We start from the raw sequence: 15,000 nt of genomic DNA, 5'->3' as shown, positions 1-15,000 counted from the left end.
GCCCAGGGTAAAGAGAGGATTTAAAGGCTGTTTGTCTACGGACAAAAGCATCCGGCAGAGTGTGGAATGAGAGGTTGAACTGAGCTGTTCAAGGTCTCCACAGCAGCAGCAGAGAAATGGCTGGCTGCCACGGTCGGTCAGACAGGCAGCATCACGTGATCAACCGGATGACTTCTGCTAGAGGGAACACGGCACAGCAACACCCCACTGTTAGTGCCCTGCAGTCTCTGTCCCTGTCTCAGTCTCAGACATGCTCAGTGCTACATCCCAGCACCCTTTAAAGCCGCGGAGTGCCTCCTGCCTAACGGGGCTTTTGTCTCTGCTTCAGTGAGGTTACGTGATGTGCTGGCCCTGGGGAGAGGAGGGGGAGGTTTAGGGGAGGGGGAGAGGAGTGGGAGGGGGAGGGGGAGTGGGAGTGGGAGGGGGAGGGGGAGGGGGAGAAGGAGGGGGAGGGGAGGGGGAGAGGAGAGCCCCAGGACATGGTCAGGTAATAGGCGCTCTGCAGTCAGTCTCTCCCTCAGTCACAAAGCCACAGGTTCTAATGAGAAGAGCTGTTCCTTGGAGGGGGACTCCAGATGAACTGCAGCGCTGCAGAGACAGGAGGGAGGCGGGAGGCCCTGACAAGCTAAGAGCCCTCGCCGTGGTTCCTGAATGCCAAAACAGGCCCTCGGGGGGAAGGAGTCATTCAAATTGATGGCTGTGCATCAGAGACATGCACTTTTTATAGGGTAATACATCTCATCCCCCACCACCTCCCCTTCTGTTTCTCACTGCCACATTCCCCCACTTCCCCCTTCTCTCTCTCTCTCTCTCTCTCTCTCTCTCTCTCTCTCTCTCTCCCAACCCATCTCTTTCTAAACCCATTTTCCTTTATTTTCTTCCACATATACCTCCTGCTTTCATCCCTCCTCCTTTCCTCCCTCGCTCTCAACATCTGTCAGCCTACAGTTTCCTGGCAGTTGACAAAGAAAGAGAGAAATGGAGAGGGAGGGCCGTGTTCTCTCCTGTCGACTACAGCTGCACTGCACCACGGAAGACCTTGTATATAGAAAGGTACTATACCACTGTCTCAGTACCAGACCTACAGCCCTACACACCCCTAATAACCATCCATCAAGTAGCACAGTGCAGAGAGACCATAGAGACCATTTGGAAGACAAGGTGTTGGCACTGGAAATGGCTGCCTCGTCCTTGTATTCATCACAGGAAGCTGCTCCGGGAGAGGATAATTAGAATAAGAATGATTTCTATTGGGAGTATTTGTTATATGTGTGTTGCGACTCTGGGGGGAAACAGTCATACGTCTTCTGGAACCTCGACAAGTTACTTTGAATCCTAGTTGAGTTCGGGGCTGTATTGCAGCCTTGGTCAAGATAAGATTTGAATTTGTGCTATTTTCCTATCAGACTTGTTGTCTGTTTGTTGTGAAAAGTAGCAAACCTGAGTAACCGCCCAGGATGCCTAACGCACGACGAGCCATAAAGAAGCCAGCCCAGAGATATTCATCTCAAAACAACCACATAGATCAGAAGTGTTCACTCTCTGCACGCCTACTGCTCAAAACAACCCCCAGTAAAAGCCTGCACAAGAAATTACACTGAAGGCCTGAAACATGAATTTCCATTTGAGATTTTCCGTTCATAAAGGCTTCTGTCACTTAGCTTCTGTGTCCCGTCATGTAAAGGAATCTCCATAGCAACAGTGTTAGCAGAACCCGTTGGCTGCTGTGCTCAGCCCACTCTCTATAGCTCAGAATCTGCTCTGGCTAAAATATTGATCGGCACTGAGATAGTTATTACTGGTTCCTAATTACCATCTCTCTATTGGCAGGGTAAAAGGAATGAACCCTTATCGCCTTTAATCAATTTCACATGAGCAGCCAAAGTCAAGCCACCAGGTGTAGCAATCTGCAGCCTATTCATCTTCCATTAATCATTTATTCTGTGATCGATTAAGTGATTTGTTCAGTCAGGGCAATTTGGCAGCAGCCAATGAGGAGCTGGGAACAGACACCATTTGCTATTGTCTAATTAATGCAATAAACATCCCAGGTAACAAATTAACACATATCCCTGTGATACTGGGCGGGTTACTCTCACCATGCAGGGGGCAGATGGGGAAGCTGATGTCACCACTGTGACTAACGGACCAGGATCAGGGCTTTGTGCTGGTTAGAGAAACCCAGCTAGCTCCTGACTTCCTGCATCCTAGCACTCTGGTGCTGTGTAGAAATGTCTCCCCCACTGACTTAAGCTATGACAAATATAGAGTGCCACAGATACAGACCCCTCCAATCCCATCCGCCGGGGTGAGAATCAGAACCACTTATGTGGAAAATTGAAGAAAAAACACCACAGCAAAAAATAGACGAGAAAAGACATGGCAATTGGCGTGGTTAATTCTTTGAGTGCTTGCTGGCGGCTCTCGCAGAAATATGGGCGAGCATGCACATCGACACACTATACACACTCAGCACGCACGCACGCTCACACACATAAACATATATACACACATACACACACATATACACATATACACACAAACACACACACACATATACACACACACAAACACACACACAGGCACACACACACACACACACACACACACACAAACAAACAGAAAAACTAACTCAAATACAGATACACACAGTAGACTAAATCCTGGAAAAACACACTCTCTCAGACACACAGACTCTGAATTAGTTTAGAATCTCAGACGGAGTGTGTGAGCTCTGGGTGGATCTACCTATCCAGTCAGGTGTGATAGAGCAGTAGACAGACAGAAGCCCTGGCTTCTCTGGGGAGACTCCTGAATCCCTACAAAGGCTCAGTAACTGGTGCCATTGAGATGGGCCCCACTCTCTGTAACCCCTCTCTCCCACACGCACACACACACACACACACACAGACCCAGACACACACACACACACACACACACACAGAGACCCAGACACACACACACACACAGAGAGCGAGCAGGCTGTGTGGGGTGCAGCAGGGGTACCTCCACACCTCTCCCCTGGGTAATTATTTTTACATTATTACATGTGCTCGGATCTCAGTCGCCTTGGCAAAGTGACAGGCAAATGTATCACTCCAGGGGGCTTGTAGGTTGTCTGTAGTCGGCAGGGGAAGATAAATGATAAAATAAAATCTCTCTCTGCTTAAATTGTTTCTGCTAATTCTGTTGGGGAGATTTATGAGTCTGTCTATTGATGCGTGAACGGAGATGTGTTAGGAATGTATGTTTGCACACAGGTCTGTGTGCGACGTAAACACGCAGGTATCGGTTATCTATAGATCCATCAGTCATCTATCAGCCTTAGAGCAGGCTTGCTCAGTGCAGTGCAGACATAATGCATACTTTATGAAGATGAGCCAAGGGTACTATAGTGAAGATGTGTAAATCCCAGGACAGAGGTTAGCACAGCTTTAGATGCAGGTTGTTGATAATAATACCGTTGAGATAGTCTAATGTTATAGTCTAATGTTATAGTCTAATGGTATAGTCTAATGTTAGTCTGTTATAGCATAATGTTATAGTCTAATATTATAGTCTAATGTTATAGTCTAATGTTATAGTCTAATATTATAGTCTAATGTTATAGTCTAATGTTATAGCATAATGTTATAGTCTAATGTTATAGTCTAATGTTATAGCATAATGTTATATTCTAATGTTATAGTCTAATGTTATAGCCTAATGTTATAGTCTAATGTTATAGTCTAATGTTAAAGCCTAATGTTATATTCTAATGTTATAGTCTAATGTTAGTCTGTTATAGCATAATGTTATAGTCTAATGTTATAGTCTAATATTATAGTCTAATGTTATAGTCTAATGTTATAGTCTAATGTCATAGCCTAATGTTATAGTCTAATGTTATAGCATAATGTTATAGTCTAATGTTATAGTCTAATGTTATAGCATAATGTTATAGTCTAATGTTATACCATAATGTTATAGTCTAATGTTATACCATAATGTTATAGTCTAATGTTATAGCATAATGTTATAGTCTAATGTTATAGTCTAATGTTATAGCATAATGTTATAGTCTAATGTTATACCATAATGTTATAGCATAATGTTATAGTCTAATGTTATAGTCTAATGTTATAGCATAATGTTATAGTCTAATGTTATAGCATAATGTTATAGTCTAATGTTATAGCATAATGTTATAGTCTAATGTTATACCATAATGTTATAGCATAATGTTTGGCTGGGTTGCTGGGTTTTCACAGTCTGATGGAGGTGGTTAGAAAGCCTTTCAGAATCGAGGTGATGTATTGTGTATTCTGTTGGTTTTGATTGGCAGAGTGATGATAGGTGTGGAGTTGTTTGGCTCTGTGTGTGGAGAGAAGGGATCTCCTGTCCCTGATGGAACACTGACGGGAAGAACACTCACCTTCCATTGCTCATCAGACCTCCGTCAACACGCTGGAACGTCACTGGGGTCAGAGCGGAGGAGAGGAGAGGAGAGGAGAGGGGGAGGGGAGGGGGAGGAGAGGGGGAGGGGAGGAGAGGGGGAGGGGAGGGGGAGGAGAGGGGGAGGAGAGGGGGAGGGGAGGGGGAGGAGAGGGGGAGGAGAGGAGAGGGGGAGGAGAGGGGGAGGGGAGGGGGAGGAGAGGGGGAGGAGAGGGGGAGGAGAGGAGAGGGGGAGGAGAGGAGAGGGGGAGGGGAGGAGAGGGGGAGGGGAGGAGAGGGGGAGGAGAAGGGGGAGGAGAGGGGGAGGGGAGGAGAGGAGAGGAGAGGGGGAGTGCCAAGACATAAAGGGAGGAGAGAAAAGACGATAGTTTCAATGACATTGATGACATCATCAAGGCTGTATTGCCAACACTAATACCAGTTGATCAGAGGGGGTACTGATGGTTTTAGCTGACCACATCAAGGCTGTATTGCCAACACTAATACCAGTTGATCAGAGGGGGTACTGATGGTTTTAGCTGACCACATCAAGGCTGTATTGCCAACACTAATACCGGTTGATCAGAGGGGGTTCTGATGGTTTTAGCTGACCACATCAAGGCTGTATTGCCAACACTAATACCGGTTGATCAGAGAGGGTACTGATGGTTTTAGCTGACCACATCAAGGCTGTATTGCCAACACTAATACCGGTTGATCAGAGAGGGCTCTGATGGTTTTAGCTGACCACATCAAGGCTGTATTGCCAACACTAATACCAGTTGATCAGAGAGGGCTCTGATGGTTTTAGCCCCCAACCATTATCAGGAATTATCCTTGTGAACGATCGCACCACTGTACCCAATGCTCATGTGTCCTTCCAGTGTCTTCTGCAGGTGGCTGGATATTGATGGCTTCCCTAAGGGATGCAGAGGCCCCACAGTGTCCATTCTTTTCATGGAAATTAAAACAAGGATGCTGTGAATAAGATAGGAGATTGCATTGCTTTGCATAAAGTGACACGTAATGTGTTTCTCCCAAAGACAAGATGCCTGATGAGAGCAGAAACTCATTTCATCTCGAGTTATTATCGGATTTGTGATTAAATCTCGGCCAAAACAAAATGATTAGAAAAGGCAGAGGGCTCATTAATCAGGTATAATTAGATGTGTGGGGGCAGGAAAGGAGTGAGTTACAGATCCCTCTAGTAGCAGGGTACACTGACTAGCATGACTCTCAGAAGTCATCTATAGATAATAAATAAGGGTCTTTGTCAGCAGCTAGTAAAACCGTAGCAGCTCAGAGTAAGAGACTGCTGCAAAGAGAACGTTTCATCTCTGCTCAACACGGATGATGACAAGAAGACATCAGAAGACTGAGCATGAAAAACTTCAATGGATCACAGGAAATGCAAAAAAAGAGAGAGAAAGAAGCGTAAGAGTTTTGGAAATCCCCCCATGCAGATGACAAGGGGAGAAGGAAAAAAGAGAACCCTGCTTGAGTTAAGGAGCTGATATTAATGTGGCTTTTTGTTCCCTAGATGGAGATTAAAGGGAGGAGGAGGGCTGAACATTCCTCCTCTCCTCTCCTCTCCTCCACTCCAGGTTTATTTCCTGACAAGCCTAGGCATGGGCCAAATAACGTCTTCAGAGAATACAGGAAAAAAGGAGGAGAGGAGATGGGGTTTTCTTATTAGTGATGCAGGGACTGAAATCATTTAAGGAAGAGGGTTGGGTGTGGCAGAAAGAGGGGCTGCTGGTAGGACAACCTGTTCACTGTGTCATCAACCACTAGAGAGTCAACCAATCAAAACATCTTTACCATAATAATTCTGGAACCGTACACTAGCATGCATGTTGCAGTATAAGTGAAAAACCAACCACAACACAGGGTAATGAACTAAAATAAGAAAACTCCCTTCTCAAACCGTTACTGTTATTTTGCTTCAATCATACCACACTGGCTTATTTGCATACTTTGACAGTGGATCTCCAAAAGAAAATGGTTGACATTCCTTATTCACCATTACTCTATAGCTACTTCTCTTTGTTCCACTACCAAGAATAATCTCTCTCTCTCTCTCTCTCTCTCTCTCTCTCTCTCTCTCTCTCTCTCTCTCTCTCTCTCTCTCTCTCTCTCTCTCTCTCTCTCTCTCTCTCTCTCTCTCTCTCTCTCTCTCTCTCTCTCTCTCTCTCTCTCTCTCTCTCTCTCTCTCTCTCTCTCTCTCTCTCTCTCTCTCTCTCCATTTCCTAGGAGGAGGAAGAGGAGGGAGAAGGGAACAGGGAGGATGATACTGTGCTCTGCTGTGGAGAGGCCTCTGATGTCCCTATCTGTGCTCAGACACATTTCTACTCTGCTGTGGAGGACTTTAATGTTAGCCAGAGAGTAGAACCTGGCTGTGCCCCCAGCTCCTTCCTCCAGATAAGCACTTTCTCCAATATGAATACGGATGAATCCCCTTTAATAAGCATTAAGGGGGAGGACATAATCAGCGTATAAAAATCCCATCAGATCTTCTTCCCTGCTGGCCGTGTGCCTCCACAAACCCGTGATTTAGCTCTCCTGTATGACAGCTTTACTGTAGGAGACAGGGACAGACAGGAGGACACTGTGTGTGGGCATCACCTCATCTCCTAGCTCCTAGCTAGCACCCTAAAATGACACACCACCTCACTCATACACTCAGTGACATTAAAATACAACCACCATAATATTCATATCAAACCTAGCTAAACCAGTCCTCTTCGTACCCTTTAGTCCTTGACTCATTGTCCTCTTCCAGTGTACACCACCCCGATCCTCTAGCCTCTGTGCAGTGTGCTTACAATCTAATACATACACACATACACTATTCAGTTTCACTAGTACGTTTGAGTGGAACACCTATCTTCCAGCGGCCTGAACACCAGGTGAGAATAAGGAGTGGGGGGTTGTCCATAGGGAGATCGGGGGAGAGGAGCAGTGGGTGTATCACAGAGAGGATGTGTTGACTGGAGTGGCTATGCTACAGCCAGGACCCACAGCCAGCCTCCCTGAACTGGCCTTATCTCAGACACACTGCTGCTACTGGACCAGTAGAGAGGAACCCCAGTCTGAGGGACTCATTTCATCTGTAATGGACTCTGTTCTCCTCCATTCTCCATCCCATCCCTCTATCTCTCTCCAGGAGAGCACACTGAGCAGACAGAGGCTGATTGCTTGCTCAGCATTGGTGCCAGTCAGGTCCACTTTGGGAGAGCAGCGGAGCGACTTTACGCTATGAAGAAGGATAAAGAAGACTACCAGAAAGAGGAAAAACAAGGAGCCGTTGAGGATATTTCAGAAGGGGAACATAATGACATCATCCCCAATCAACACCAACACCTGTAGAAAGAGAAGGACCCCTTCAAGCCCAATGCATACATGTCACACGAACATCAGTAGGAGAGTGAAGAGTCTTTAGGAGGAATACCCACTGCTATCAAAGAGGAGAGTGAAGAGTCTTTTGGAGGAATACCCACTACTATCAAAGAGGAGAGTGAAGAGTCTTTTGGAGGAATACCCACTAGCTACTATCGAAGATGGGAGTAAAGAGTCTTTGGGAGGAATACCCACTACCATCAAAGAATAGAGTCAATAGTCTTTGGGAGGAATACCCACTACCATCAAGAGGGGAGTGAAGAATATTTGGGAGGAATACCCACTACCATCAAAGAGGGGAGTGAAGAATATTTGGGAGGAATACCCACTACCATCAAAGAGGGGAGTGAAGAATCTTTGGGAGGAATACCCACTACCATCAAAGAGGGGAGTGAAGAATCTTTGGGAGGAATACCCACTACCATCAAAGAGGGGAGTGAAGAATCTTTGGGAGGAATACCCACTACCATCAAAGAGGGAAGTCCCAACAGGAATACCAGATAGAGAGAAGAACACCACAGCCAGAGGATGGAGGTTCATTGAAACACTGATGGTCACAACACCCAAACACAGCAACACAGTACGGTATGACAACAAGGCTGATGACTGAGCAGGGACAGGGACAGCTGTTTGCAGTGCTCAGGCCCTGCCCAATTACAAATACAGAATTTAGACTATTTCAAGCCATCTCTTCCAGCATGAAAAAAGGTATGAAATATGGGGTTTTGCCACCTCAAGGTGGGGTTTGTATAGGGCAAGGCCTGGAGTCTGTCAAACATATATAATGTAGGCAGGAGGAGAGGTGAGGAGGGACAAATGAACAGTACCTGCAGGGGTGAAGGTGAAGGACTGAACTGCAAAACAAGAAGACAGAGAAGTCGTGTGTTAAAAGCCTACAGAGGCGCTGTAAGCGTTGCTTTGGGGGTCTCTGCACACTGGGGCTGGGGGCCAAGGAGGCCAAATGGGGCCAGAGGAGAGGGGCCATCCCCATGAACCAGTGTGCAGGGCGACAGCCAGGAAAGCAGCTCAGAGGCCACAGAGATGTAGAGACAACTGAAACAAACCAAAGAAAACACAACATACACAAAATGTAACAAACAGAAATGAAGGACAGGTTACAGCCGTTTGACTGACTGTAGCATGATCAAGAACTGTAGCAAGTTCTAAAGTCAGTTTGCTCTAAGAAATTGAATAAATGTCAAAAAAGAGATGTGCAATAAGAAAAAAGACAAACTATTGAGAGAGAGAACTATGTTCTTGTACTGATTTAAAGTCTTAAAGCCATTGTTGAATAACATCACATGCATTACTAATGTGCTATCTATCTCCTACTCTCTAATTAAATAGTCTGGCAGTGGAAGGCTGTCCATGGTGGTTGGCTGTCTTGACTGGGGTCGAGCACCCACACTCAGTCTGAAATGTCAGGGTCGGCGTGTAGGAGGATGGATGGACTGGCTCCAGCTCCAGCATGGCTCAGTCCTGAGTGACCGGCCAGACCAGCAGAGAGTCAGTTGTACAAGCAACCCACTCAGGCCCTGCCACCCTATGCTAGTATCAACACCGTGGGAGGACGTGTCAAACAGTACGACCATCACAACACGATTCACGCCAACACTCTGCTCTGCATCAAGATGAGCCTCATCATCTCAGACAGTAGAAATATCCCCTCACAATAGAGTTAATAAAGTCATTAAAACATAGTTCAGTGATTGCCTTTGAGGAAGTTTGTTGAGTACTCCCAGAGGTAGGGTGTGTGAACCTACAGTACGGTTTGTATGTTGTGTGTCTCCAGCCTGCCGGTCTAACCTGCGTAGTTGCTGAGGCCCTTCCTCTTCTTCCTCCTCCAGTACAGCCAGATACTGAAGCCCATGAGGATGACCCAGCAGGCCCCTCCGATCCCCGCTATGAACGCCGGCTGCTTCACCACGTCTGTGATCTGCTCCGTGATGCTGTTGTTCCTGTTCCCACTCATGATCACATCACGGAAGTCCTTACCTGGGGTGGGACGGACAAGGGGGGGGGGGGGGGGGGATTCAGCATTGTAATAAACCATTTTGTTATTACAATTGCTAGCCGGCTGGGGACAATATCAGCACTGTAATAGTCCCCACATATTCACTAAAAGCTCAATTCTACCTCAAGATATGCCTTCAACCTCCATGGGAGATGTAAAGGAAAATGGGAATTCCATGCACAGATCTGTAGTTTGGATTGGGTGCCATGTGTAGAGAACTAGATATGGTAAGATACAGAGGCAACACCAGCCTCTTGTCAATTACAGCTAACATATTGACTGAGAGAGTAGAACATGGATGTGCTGTGAAACCTAATGTGCAGACAGAGAGAGAGGGGAGAGAGGCTAAATCCTACAAGCTGATGACAACCCCTCAGGTGATCCTGCTATTTGCTTAGCTCAGACTCTAATTCACTTCAGTAAAATAGACCATGTGAGATGAGAGGCACACACCCTGCTCTGTATCGATCTACCAACCGAAGCTCACTCTGACTTGTCTGCCTGACACTACAAGAGGTGGTTCTCAGAAAAGCACACATGACAATTTATCTGCAATCTTTGGCTTGGAGAACTGTGAGATGGATTATAGGAGTGGCATTGGGGAAAATAAGAGTATGCTACAAGCCTAGCCATCAGTTATGGGTCAAATCAGACACAATCAGCCCCTGGTCCACATAAATCACACAGACCTACACCACAGCCTGGCTACACATCAAAATAACAGAGGTATGGTTTAAATACAATCAGTCTGACTGATCATTCATGTCACACGCTCTCTAATTGTACATACTTTTGCCCCAATCAGTAATAATATTGAGCATTTAAATAAGCATTCTGTATTCCCTGTCTGTTGGCCATGTTAATTGGAGTGATGGTTTTTTCCAATTTAAAAAACGATATCCTTCAAAAACTAAATGGGCTTTTCTGTAATTATGGATGAGTAATCAATGAGCCACTTTTACATTCCTCAATCATTTAAGTGCTAATGCCCAAGAAGCCGGTGTTTGGAGGATATATTGGCACGGGTGTTGTTAGGCCAGAGACGAAGTATATCCTCCAAACACCGGCTTCGAGGGCATTATCACTTTTATACAACGGGTTACTAACATATTCAAATAATGATTTACATATGTTCATTTTTTTATTTTATTTTATGATGATGATGAATTTATTCATACTATTTCATTCTTCCACAATATATAGTGCCGACACAAATCTATGGTTGCTCCCCAAGCCGGCTGGTTGTTCGTTCTATCGGGTTGGTTGCCAGAGACGCGACCCAGTCGTTCAGTCTTTTTGTTCTGTATCTGTATACTGGCTGGCAACGTTCTTATCCCTTGCTTGCTAGCTAGCAACTACGGCTAACTTACAGTCACGTCAAACAGTGCAGCCAGAATAACAACAAAGTAGCTGCATTTGTTTAAGCTATTTTCTAGTGACATTTATTTGGATACATCCTTAACAATGAGCTAATATGCGCAATTTCACCTGGCATAGAAAATGTGCTCTCTCGTCAGGACACTGTTGTTCAGAGGAGCTAGCCAACAACACAGCTAACACAATCACTTCAAACTGAAGCTGGAAAGATGGCAAACTAGCTGCACTTCGTTTCGTTTTACCTCTTTTCTATTGAAATGTCTTTGTATATATCCATACAAATGATGCTGATTCATGATTTCGACTGGCTGAAAAAAGCTGCCTGCCTATCTGTCTCGTCCCGACTCCCGACACATTCATTACTATGCGACAGCTGGAGATCGAATTTGAATATTGAAACAATGTTGCAAATGTCTGAGAGACAGACAGCAAGGTTTATACAAATCTCCGCTGTTGAAAACTAAATGTTAGTCTAAAAGAAATGTGAGAAAATGTCTAGATGCTTTTAATAGTGGAGATCAAGTGTATAAATTGCCTGACTGGGCTGATGAGACAGTGGATTGCGCAGTCAGATGGAACAGAGTAAATATGCATTTTAATGTCATAAATTTAGCCGGTGGTAACTTGTTGAATAGACACCGGCTGGAATGCGGTTTTAACCAATCAGCACTCAGGATTAGACCCAACCATTGTATAATCTACCATAACGCCCCCTTTCACTGCTTCCCTTCTCCTCCCCCCTTCTCCTCCCCACAGTTCTCTTACCTATGACGATGGGCTGAGGTTCACTCTTGACCCCCACCCCTGCACTGGTGCTGGCGGCCACCTCCACCCGATACAGCACCCCCACCTGAAGCCCCCCCACAACCACCGACCGGATGGCTGCATCCACCGTCTTATTCACGTGGAATCGTGTCTCATTCCCTAGGCACCAGATCTGAAGAGAGGGAGAGAGACAGAGGAAGAGAGAGCATAACATCCTGCCACAGTTGGGTCAGGTTGAGTATTATATTGATTCTGATGGCCTCTCAGTAAGCCCGAGCCATCAGGTTACATCCAGCCTATCTTCTCTCTGTGACTTGCCTTGTACTCCTGGATGATGCCGTTCTGGTGGTCTGGAGGAGGTGGGTCCCAGGAGATGCTGATGGAGGTGCTGTTCTGGTTGCCCACCGTCAGGACTGTCACCTGCAGGGGAGGGGCACTGGGAGCTGGGGTTGAGGGGAGACAGATGGGGGGCGGAGAAAACAGTAGATGGTCAGGGAAGAGGGAGAGGGGGAGAGCATTCCATTCTCCGATACACACACACTCACACTCACACACGCACTCTCTCTCACACACGCACTCTCTCTCACACTGTGTGTGTAGTTGTTAGCAGGTGGAAGACACAGGTGGCTGAGGGGAGAGCAGCAGTTCATTAGAAGGGGATTTACGTGGAGAACAGGCAGGTCTGACACGGCTATCTTTAACATTTCACTATGATTTAATATCCCAGGCCTGCTCCTGCGCCTGCTCCAACACAGAGGGATTTACACACAGAATAGTGCTATTGATATTCAGAGTAACAGCCAGGCAGAGTCAGACAAGCACCCTCAGTCAAGCTAAGACTCCTCCATTGACTCAACCAGGGAGGCATGTGGGTCAACAGGTTTATAGGATGAGCCGTACAGCAGTGCAGCCATACATTAGGAAAATTTGAAGAAATGTATTTTGGGGAGAATTGAAACATGGGGCTAGGTAAACATATTGACTGGTTTTATCGCTCAGCCAGGTGGAACTAAAGCTAGTGTGGTAGAGAGCAGGGGGGAGGCTCTAAAGCGAGGCACAGCTCTATAGATGGGGTGTGTACATGGCCTGAGAGAAAAAGCCCAGAGCCCACAGCAGACACCAGCCCCGGGTTTCATAATTAACCTCACATCACTGTCATTTCATAGAAACTCTCCTCCGGCCGACCGAGCACCGGGCAAATGAATAAATAACAATGAAGCAAAGTGAAAATAATGTTTTAAAAAATAATGTTTTTCTAATTCCTGCTGCGACTGACAGGGCAGCCACACCACAGCAGAATGCTGACAGGTCAATTACTCTGAGGCTGCCTCTCTCTCACCTCCCACAGCTAGCCCCCACCCCCTCCAAAACGGCATGTGTCAAGCTGCAGATCTACGATCATCCCTCACTGCAGTCATCCTGGTACACTGACCCCCAAAAGGCCAAGAGAGGAGCAGGCATGGAGGAAGAAGACAAACGGCTCCAATGATGGAAGCCTTATTAGAAACCCACCACTAAGGGAGCAGCCCATCTCCCATCATGCTTAGAGGCCTCCGCCACCCACCGCAGCTGTGTTAGATTACACAGAGGTGACAAAACGCAACATAGCAGCACAGCAGCCATCAGAGACAATGTCGTTCAAAGTTAATGTTATGAATGATTTAGCATCTTATTATTATGCATATTTGCGCTAAACAATACACATTACTCATTAGGAGCAATAGCCGGCTGCTCTAATAGAGCCATTAGCCCATTGATGTATGGCTGGCAGGAATGTGACCCCCCGTCTCCACACGTACGTTACATGCACGCACGCACGCACGCACACACACACACACACACACACACACACACACACACACACACACACACACACACACACACACACACACACACACACACACACACTAATGCACACAATGCCATCAAACAGTAGAGTGCTAATCTGGGCCTCAGAGCCATTGAGAAATGCAGCAAGTCATTTTCTACGCTGGGAAAAGACAGGCAGCAGGAGGTAGATACTGTACTGTTCGCCTCCTACCTCCACTGACTACTGGTTCTAACTCTCCCCCTGAACCAGGCAGGCTGGCTGGGTGTTTAACATAATAGATGGGCCTCTCTGGTCCCCTTCTGAAGCAATCTGTCAGTGGACTTCATATCACTGGAATGTGTTCAAGAGTGTGTTCTATCCATAGAATGTGTTCTGTCCATAGAAAGTGTTCTATCCATAGAAAGTGTTCTATCCATAGAAGGTGTTCTACTCATAGAATGTGTTCTATTCATATAATGTGTTCTGTCCATAGAGTGTGTTCTATTCATAGAATGTGTTCTATCCATATAATGTGTTCTGTCCATAGAGTGTGTTCTATTCATAGAATGTGTTCTATCCATATAATGTGTTCTGTCCATAGAGTGTGTTCTATTCATATAATGTGTTCTATTCATATAATGTGTTCTGTCCATAGTGTGTGTTCTATTCATAGAATGTGTTCTATTCATAGAATGTGTTCTGTCCATAGAATGTGTTCTATTCATAGAATGTGTTCTGTCCATAGAATGTGTTCTATTCATATAATGTGTCCTATTTCTCATCCCCTTGGCTTGACTGTCACTCTCCCCTCTCCAGATGGACCAGAGAGAAGGAGAAAGTGAAGATAAAATGGATGAAGGAAAGGTAAGGTAGAGTAATGGAGTGGTGAGTATTATCCCATCATAGTCCTGGTGGAGATGCTCTGGGGATGGGATGCTCTAATAATGTTAGCTAATGGACACACTGAGTTTTAATCACTCTCCAAACCCATGGCCTCACAGTGTCTGTCCCATGGCCTCACAGGAGCCTCCAGCACTGCCTCAGTCTCTGCCTCTGCCTGCATGTGACTGGAATGGGCCAACACACACAGAGGTTCTGCTGTGTCAGAAATAGAAAGAGATATATCTCTCAGAGGGCCTAGGATGCAGACAGAGAAGAGGCAGGGAGTTTTATCAGAGCTGGTAATAGCTGAGATATGCAGGTGCTGTGGGGCGGTGTGTGT

General features: G+C 46.0%; 1 protein-coding gene across 1 annotated transcript in view; it reads right to left on the bottom strand.

The window, feature by feature from the left end:
- The window catches only part of LOC311125592 (roundabout homolog 2-like), a gene marked incomplete at both ends in the record, with an annotated part of 17,953 nt that overhangs the window by 1,404 nt on the left and 1,549 nt on the right, over nucleotides 1–15,000 (bottom strand). The window contains 4 exons of the mRNA XM_084199616.1: nucleotides 4,415–4,457; nucleotides 9,619–9,793; nucleotides 11,958–12,140; nucleotides 12,287–12,411. Of these exons, the coding sequence (XP_084055742.1) occupies nucleotides 4,415–4,457; nucleotides 9,619–9,793; nucleotides 11,958–12,140; nucleotides 12,287–12,411 (526 nt within the window). The remainder of the gene's footprint in view (nucleotides 1–4,414; nucleotides 4,458–9,618; nucleotides 9,794–11,957; nucleotides 12,141–12,286; nucleotides 12,412–15,000) is intronic.

The sequence above is a fragment of the Coregonus lavaretus genome (genome assembly GCF_964263955.1).
Source record: "Coregonus lavaretus genome assembly, contig: HAP1_SCAFFOLD_8356, whole genome shotgun sequence".
Taxonomy (NCBI): Eukaryota; Metazoa; Chordata; class Actinopteri; order Salmoniformes; family Salmonidae; genus Coregonus; species Coregonus lavaretus.
This window is presented reverse-complemented; position numbering and strand designations above follow the sequence as displayed.